Source organism: Lathyrus oleraceus, chromosome 2, assembly GCF_024323335.1.
Source record: "Lathyrus oleraceus cultivar Zhongwan6 chromosome 2, CAAS_Psat_ZW6_1.0, whole genome shotgun sequence".
Taxonomy (NCBI): domain Eukaryota; kingdom Viridiplantae; phylum Streptophyta; class Magnoliopsida; order Fabales; family Fabaceae; genus Lathyrus; species Lathyrus oleraceus.
Window position 1 is genome coordinate 446,899,772 of NC_066580.1, and position 8,841 is coordinate 446,908,612.

Here is an 8,841-nt window from a genome sequence, read left to right on the forward strand (position 1 = left end):
AAACTCTTAATACAGAAGTAACACCTCAAACAAAGATTTTAGATGTTTTGATTGTGTCGGTATGTTTATTTAGCTTTATAAAAAAGACAATTAATTGAGCTTTTAGTATAAAATAAAATTAAAAAGGCGCAAGTTGCCCACTTACACATTTAACAAAAAAAATAATTAAATCACAAATATACATATAAGAACACGAACTCAATTTCAGAGTGCTAGACACGTTGTAATAGATGTTCATTATTCATTCCATACACGACAAACCGAACATTACAAAGTAAAATCTGAAATGATTCTCTTGATGATAATAAAAACAATACAAGTAACTAACGCAAAAACAACGTACGAAAGTTTGACCAGTACTAAACATGTTCCGGTTTTATTGACTTTGGCAAACCATGTTTCTTATACCTCAGACGAATGCATTCAAATACTCGTCGACAGTAGTATATTTCACCTCAGGATAAAGCTCAGTAACTTCCACTCCAAAAGAAGATTCAATCTCAAAATTGGCACAATCACCCTTTACTAGCATCGAATGACCTAAAGCCAACATCAAATTTGCAGGAAAAGGAGATTCTGCACAGAAAAAATTAACATTCATGTTAATGGATTAAGTTATCTAGAATAATATTTATATAAAAATGAATATTCATATACAAACCTTGAATAGTCTTAAGAATTTGTTCTTCTGGAAAATAAACTTTCTCAAGGGTACTCTTAATCTTATTCTCCCATATGGAAACAAGCTCGTTGAAAGTCACAACGTTGCCACGAGGTCTAAAGTATACAATTTTGTTCAAAGTTCTTGGATCATCCACTGTTTTTATGGTAAAAGTTCCAATGTCTTCTTCCTTCACATATACTCCTGTACAACATGAGCCAGTTCTATTTTCAGAATCAATTCTGGATGCTACAAACGTGTGATCAAACATTGATGTTACCTGCGACGTTTCCGTCTCCAAGAATGATCACTTTGTCTCTTGGAGGAGCTGTGACATTCTGTTGAGCTAATGTTGGGAGGAAGTATCCGGCGAAGGCGTTCGAGCTGACGTAAGTGTAAGGAATTCCGGAGGCTTCAACGGCTCTTCGGATTTTCACTTTTTGGTTGAAGAAGCTGGTTACAGGCTCAACCGCGTGGTGACGATCAACGTCCATTCCGAATTCAGATGGGAGAAACCTCTGATAATACGATGATAAACAATGTTTGGTGTAAGTATTTTTTGTCAAAAAAGTATAATTGGAGTTTTATATATAGGTACCTTGATGTTTCCTGCTTCTTTTATGGCTGCTATGAGATTGACTTGATCATTGATCTGTGCTCCACCAAGTGTAGAAATAACAACATCAACTTGCTTAACTGCCTTAACAAGACTTTCATGATCAGCTAGATCACCCTATAGAATCAAAAACAGAAATATACATGAGTTCTGAAATGATTATATATGAAAAAAATGAATGGGGGTTGAAATTGAAAGAGACATACATGAACCAAAGTAACTCCAGAGCTTTTGAAGCTCTCAATAAGCTTTGCTTTTTCAGGATGAGAAACTGTGCTCTCTCTAACTAAAGCAAACGTGGGGTGTCCTGCTTTTGCACTTGCTTCAACTATGAATTTTCCTAGGTAACCTGTTCCTCCTAGGACTAGGATTTTGCTCTTCTGTGCCATGATCCTGATTAGAGATTAAAAGTTTGAAGTAGAAATTAAAAAGAACTTGTGAGTTTGTGATTAACTGAATTGTGGATGTGGATGTGGATGTGGATGTGTAGAGCAAAGGGATTGAGGGTGCTATTTGTAGGACAGCATCATTCCCAAATTGACATAAATGTCCTTAGTCAATGGCCATTGGTTTCATTCAATATTGTATCCTAAAAATTCGTCTCTTCTAAGAATTCATTGACCTTTATTAAGTTGATTGGAACATGTGAACTCCTTGAGGTTGTTGGGTTTTTGAGTATCATATAGCTTTCCGCCTTTCACATCATTTAGTATAGGCATTGACTGAAGGATGAGGCATTGGTTTAAGACTTTAATTATCTATTTAAATATTAAAATCTTAATGTAGTGGTTTGTTTTTCATGTCATTTTCATTCACTCACATTCTCTTTAAACTTAAATATAAATAAAATGTCATGTTTAGAGATAAAGTGTAGTGTATTCTATGTGAATTTAATTTGATGCTTGTTGTGGAGGAGGGGTTGTTGAAGACCGTGAGAGTAGAGAGCTCAAAGAGATTTAGAGGTTTGATATTTATGGTTTGGATCGGTCTAATTGACCTATGTCTCATTTAAATTAAATTTTTATTTGATTTCAATCAAATAATCATGATATTGTTTACCGTGAATTTTAGTAAACAAAAATAAGTTTCAATATATTTAAGGAATTAAACTCGAAAAGATCTCAGGACATATTTGTGTGAATCATAAGCTTTTAAGTAATTTTGACATCAATGTCAAAATGTAAAGTTTGAGAATAATGACTAGAATTTAAACTGAAATCGAAATGTAAAGAACTTAAAATAAAGTGACCGAAAGTAATTTAATTGCAGAAAATGATTTGAACATAAAAACTTGATTTGTAAAAAGTAGAACGCATATGCCAATTCTTAACTCTTTTCTCAATCACACAGATACTTTGAGTTTTGTAGAATTGGTGAACAATTGCGGATCCTTATAACTCAAAGTGAATGTTACTTATATATTAATCCTAACTTAACTGTCTACAACGGTCGACTAAGCAAAATATGTCACATCTTCGTCTCCATGCAACCTTCGCCTTCAACAAGCTTCCACGTGTCCTTCAATAACTGTTTGATCTTACTCATTTACACCTCATTCTACTGGATAGAATACATCTTGGAAACTCTGAATTTCACTAAGTCACAAAACTCTTTGGTATTTGTCTGACTACAATTTCGACCACCAGTTAGTGTCATTTTTGACAAATCAAATTCTTCGAGATCTTCATGGCCATAACTATTTTGATTTTTTACCAAAAATATTATTACAGGATTGTTATCACGTTTCTATAATTTAATGTTGGTGTCGGAAATCTGAGATAAGATATATGAGTCGATTAAAGTGCACCATATCGTTTGAAAAAAGGTGGGATGATGGGTGTGGCTACTCGATGGGTCTTCTCTAAGATCTCTCTAACCATTATCTTTTGTACTTAGGCCTTATTTGCAATATTAGGATAAAAAATATTTTAGATTAAATAATTGTAGGGTGGATCATAAAGATCTCTTTACCGTGGCAATCCGTAGTTGTAAGTTTTTTTTTTTTCTCATGATGGATCACCTTTATCTTAAAAGAAAAGTTGAAAGCATTTGAGGATAATCTTAAAAGTTGGAGTAAGCATGTGTTTAGACATTTGGAACAGAAGATTGGGATTCTTGTTGAAGAGATTAAGGTTTTAGATCTAAAAGGTGAAGAAAACTCCATCGGTCAATATGAGATTTCCATTAAGGTACCTCAGATTACCTTTAGGGGATAATGCTCGAAGATTGTTAACTTATAAGCCTCTTATGTACCCAGTTACTTGTAGGTTTAGGTTGTAGAATAATACATTTATAGTCTTTATGGTATGGTTGTCCTTTTTAACTTTGTCGTGAATAATATCTCGATTATCTACCTTTCGATCCTAAAGACCCTTGTCTATTTGTAGAAACGATATGTTATATTGATAGGATTATCTTTGAGGGTAAGGTGTCGTATAGCATATTGCCTTGCACTTTTTCATGATTAAATTATGGTAAAAAAGGCCTTCATGCACATATTTCACGATTAATTACGGTTAAATATGGTCCCTTAAAAAAATACAACTCAACTAAAGTTAACTACAACTTCTTACACATGACTTCTCAAAAGTTTGAGACAGCTCTTCCTATTACAATAATATTTCATTTAAGATAGTATAAAATGAGTAAAGAAAACTCCCTAAGTTCGTTGGTATGAGGTTTGAAAGTTAAAGAATAAAAAAAAGCTCAGGTGTCTCATCAACTTGACTCTTCTCGATGAACGAAAGTGAAGTTGATTAATAAACTTGTGACTCGTCTCAATGGGATATCTATGACCTAGCTAAGGACGGAGGACACTTGGTGTTAGATGTATATTTGTAATGGAATTTATTTTGTTAGCTCAACTTATATTGCGCTTGCGCTTTTGAAAGTTGTTCTTTGATAAAATTTGGAAAATTGGGATCCATCCTAAATCACTATTTAATATATAAGTTGTTCTTTGATAAGGTTGCTACCCATCAAAATCTTCTTTGTCATAGGGTTAGTGTGGACCCTTTAGTGTTAGTGTCCTCCAAATATGCTATATAAAATTTATATAGTTAGGATGAGAGTTAACTATTGCCTCAAATTTGTTCGGATATTATTTTTGAGTAATTTAGCGTCGGTCTAGGTTTTAACAACATTTTTCTTTAGTTTGAGATTTAGTTGTATGATCTATTTAAAAATCTCGTAATGATTTTATTTTCTTTAGTAAGATTTTGAATGTTAAAAAATTGATGGATAAATAAATTTTTCTTCTAAAATTTAGTTTATAGATATGATCTAGTGTTACTCTTATATACTCTATGAATACAGTAAGTGATAAGATCTCTCTTGTGTTTGAACTAATAGTTGACTGTGGTTGCATCGTTTTGTACTACCTTCTTCAATTTTGTTTAGTTGTTTTTGCGGTAGTTCATTTAATTTGGACGGTTTATGTGTAATTGTTGTTGGTTGTCTTTTGTTGCCTAAACTTTTTAAAAATATTTAATTTTGTACAAGGTTGAAAATACTTTCATTTATTTAATTAAATCAACAAAATAGTAAATGTAGTGTGGACTGCATTTGGACAAGAGTATACATACTTTTTTATATAGTATATTTAAATCTAGAATAATACTAGTAATTCTTATATTATTATTAATAATGTGAGTGGTCCAACCATATCATAATAAAATATAGTATAAAAGAAAATCAAATGGCGAAGCATTGTATTGGAAAAAAGTAGTACTAATACTATGAGTTTGTCTTCTAGAAGTGTCTTGTGTTTTCGTGCATGAAAATGGCTCTTTCGACGGAAAAAAGAAAGGAAAGAAAACTCAAAGCTCATGGAAATGGAAGCATCCGTGGGCCCCGACAAAGACATGGCATACAAAGTTTATGTTTGAATTTATCTTTGAACATTTATAATTAATTTTAGAGATAGGTGTATAAAATTAATGTTGATATATTTGATTGCAATTTAGTGCAGTTGATTTGAATTTTGAAATTGATTCTAATTTAAATATATATGTTAATTAATTGAAGATTAATTTTTTATATTTCAAAAATTATACTTTTTTTAAATAATTCAATTGACAACTGCATATTCAAATCAATAACATATTATTTATTCACCTTTAATAAATAAAAACTTAATTATTAAATATAAAAACTATAAAATAATTTCTAAAAAATTAAAATTTAATTTTTGTAAATTGGGAAATAGTTTAATATTTAATAAAATCAAAACTAAAATTACTTTTATGTAATTAGTTATGTTTAAATTAATTTTTGTCGCCTTATCCTTCTACATATGCATGTTCAATCAAAAATGAAATATTGGCCATTAGCTTGTAGTATTACATGTTTTCTCTCACTTCATTAAAGAAAAGATTATAACTTTTTTGCTATATAGGTAAAAAAATTAATTGAATTTTTTGGCCAAAATAAGTTTTAATCGAAACTAATACCGTATAAATTTCAATCCTCATCGTTTTCATTTGTGAAGTTTATTCAAAAAATTGTGATTTAATCGGATATGGATTCAATTCTCTTATGCAATGTTATGGAGTGATTTTTTTTTAAATAACTAATATTTTCAATTAAAATATTAAAATAATCAAAAATTTAAAAAACATATAAAAATAATCATCTTTTTTAACATATGTGTCAGTTGGCGCATCCAATTAAGATCTAAAAAAGGCGTTCATAATGCAGGCGCATGCATGCAAAACTAATACATGTATGCGTCATATACATTAGCGTATGCATGTCTTGGTGCCACATGCATTGGCGTATGCATCTCTGGGTGCCACATGCATACACTACATAGTGTATGCACCAATGCATGTGACACATCCACCTTTAATTTTTTTATAAAAAAATTAAATGTTAAATTTATAATTAATTAAAAAAATACTGAAAATAAAAATTATATTTATATTATAATGAAAAATTACATAGAATTGATAAGAAATTTCATGACCCGCCCGATTGAAACGCCCTATGTTACACATCCAGGTGCGTTAGTATGTCTTCGAAGTCCTCCACGATTTTCCTAAGGTGTTTGGGGTCTTTGAGTGCTGACATGATCCAATGGTGGCTGGTGTGAAGGTTCGGCGGAAGGTCCAACGATATTTGATAGATGTGTCATCATTTGTCCCCAATAGCTAGGGGATTGTCGCCAACGGCGCTTCCGTAATTGAGTTTGGTGTCCATGTTGTCGTATTTGGATCGTTCTGGTTGGGTGAATTGTGGATGATATAGTTGCCCGAATTGGGACATTGAATCGGTTTGGAAACAAATTAATGGTTCCTGGGATGTACTATAGTCAAACAATGGTTGAGTGTTGTGGCGATGGGATGTTTGGGTGGTCATTGGTGGGGGGGCTACGATGACATGAATTGTATGAATCATCTAGGCTATAGACTATTGTGGTGGTTGAGTATGGTTGTTGTTGGTTATGGTTTGATTCTTGGTTTTGAGTTTGGGTGTGTGGCATGAATGGGTTGTGAGGTTGGGTGTTTGGTTGTTAGATGTATATGGTAGGGTGATGGTGTGAGGTTGGTTGTTGAGTTTGGGTGGGTTGACATTGTTCCTGGACGGGGATTTGATGTTGGGCGTACGATGACGAAGCTAGTTAGCGTGGATCCATCAAATACCTTGGCTCAGACACAAATTGTGGCGTTGTAACCGACCTAAACCATGTCATATACTGTTGAGTTGGTCTAGCACTTTGTATGACTGGTTCGTTTAAGATGTGTTATCGTCGATTCCTCCAATGACAATACATCTCTTTTGTGAAGTCTCTCCAGTCAAAATATCTCATTGGGCATCGACTCTTTGTTGATGTCAATCTCCCAAATACGTCGTAGGTTTTGGAATTTGTTGCTGCATGTCGAACTGCAGTTTTACACGGTCACTCTGGTGCATCTCCACAGTAGTGAATCAGATAATTGGTGTTTTTGCTGTCCAAACTACAACGTCATCATGGTTAACCTGATGAACAAGACCTAGATATTACCTCCAAATAAACTGTACAAGAATATGATTAGATGATATGTAATTTGATAATTATTTTTAAATCAAAAGTAGAGTTGTGTAGTAGTATTACATCATCTGGTCCAATGTGGTCCAATAGATTGCGATGGACTACTACAACATGTTTCTGAGACCTATTGTAGTTCATCCCTTTAACTGACCACCTAGATAAAAAACATTTGAAAAATATTATTTACAGTTAGTTGTAATATAAAGTCTAATAAATTATATGGTAAAGTTTTAAACTTACTTTGTTGCAAAGGGGAATATGAATGGTTTCTCGTTTACCGGGGCGAGTGATGGCATTATTGACCAACCCCATGCTTGTAGCAAATATGCGCATGAATAAAACGTACAAGTATTTTTTTTTTGGAATTTCTACACAACGCACTATATAGATGAGTCAAAACAGCTGAACCCCAACTATATGTGCTTACCTTATTTATGTTTCGTAACAACGGTAAATACATAATATTTACTGTATTACCAGTATTTTCAGGAAATAAAAAATTACCGAATAGAATCATAATATAACATCAAGCTTTAATTATTTTTTCATACTCAGTAGATTCTTCGGTTAATGTTATACTCACATAATATTGTTTGAGATATTTTAAGTTAATACATTGACCTCTAGCTTGACCAGAAGTCTCTCTCATAGTTGTGTCGTCACACAAAGGGGAACCCAACAATTCATTGCATATAGAGTTATCCTGGCTAACTCTACCATTCATGCCCTTACCATCGATACGTAGACCTAACAACACGTAGACATCCTTAAGTATGACGGTACACTCACCGAAACGAAGGTAAAATGTGTGAGTATCGGGTCTCCATCTCTCTAACAAAGTAAGAATAAATTTGTAATCAACCGAGTATGAGACTATGTTGAGGAAATTATCAAAACCACATCCTCGAATATATGGTTCTATCAAAGGATCGTGGGGTACATATTCATGTACACGGCATTGAAATCGTTTTGGGTCCTAATAAAACATAAGTAAGAAATAAAGTAAGAAGAGGTAATAAACAATAGAAACATAAGTACGAAATAAGTAAGAAGAAGTAATAACTTACAAATGTCGTGATATTGTCAATTGTTCCTCGATGTTCATCACCCATAGTCAATAGAGACATAATGTTGTAGAGGTTGAATGTTGCAGAGGTTGAGTTTTGTAAAGGTTGAGTGTTGCATAGGTTGATTGTTAGTGTTGCAGATGTTGAGTCTTGTGAGTTGCTTCCCTATTTATAGATGAAAAAGTGTTGCAACATGTAAATAGCTATGCAACATGAGATAGGGCGCATGCATGTGATGATAGGTATAGACGCCTAAGGCTATGGCGCATGCTTTGTTTAAGACATGCATGGTCATATGTGCCAAGTTTAGTAGTGCATGTATGCTTTTTTATGAAAGGAAGGAAGAGGCGCCAAGGCAAGTGGCGCATGCCTTGCTTTATGCGCCATTGAAAAGGGTGTCTGCCTTAGATTATTAGGGCAGAGTCATCTTCTTTGCAGGTGCATGCTTCTAGTGTTGGATTATTAG

General features: G+C 33.1%; 1 protein-coding gene across 1 annotated transcript; it reads right to left on the minus strand.

Moving 5' to 3' along the window:
- Positions 1–202: 202 nt before the first annotated feature.
- On the minus strand, positions 203–1,919 carry LOC127120224 (phenylcoumaran benzylic ether reductase Betv6). The gene is made up of 5 exons (XM_051050634.1): positions 1,484–1,919; positions 1,260–1,394; positions 942–1,179; positions 662–865; positions 203–576 (listed from the first exon to the last, which is right to left on the minus strand). The coding sequence occupies exons 1-5, from the start codon at positions 1,664–1,666 to the stop codon at positions 410–412; spliced, it is 927 nt and encodes a 308-aa protein (XP_050906591.1). The 5' UTR covers positions 1,667–1,919; the 3' UTR covers positions 203–409.
- Positions 1,920–8,841: the final 6,922 nt, after the last annotated feature.

Excerpts from the sequence above, each read along its gene's own strand:
- LOC127120224 (XM_051050634.1), bottom strand. The coding sequence starts at position 1,666 with ATGGCACAGAAGAGCAAAATCCTAGTCCTAGGAGGAACAGGTTACCTA. Across the intron at positions 1,395-1,483 it reads CTGGAGTTACTTTGGTTCAT|GGTGATCTAGCTGATCATGA; the intron begins GTATGTCTCTTT and ends TTGATTCTATAG. Across the intron at positions 1,180-1,259 it reads AAGAAGCAGGAAACATCAAG|AGGTTTCTCCCATCTGAATT; the intron begins GTACCTATATAT and ends TCGTATTATCAG.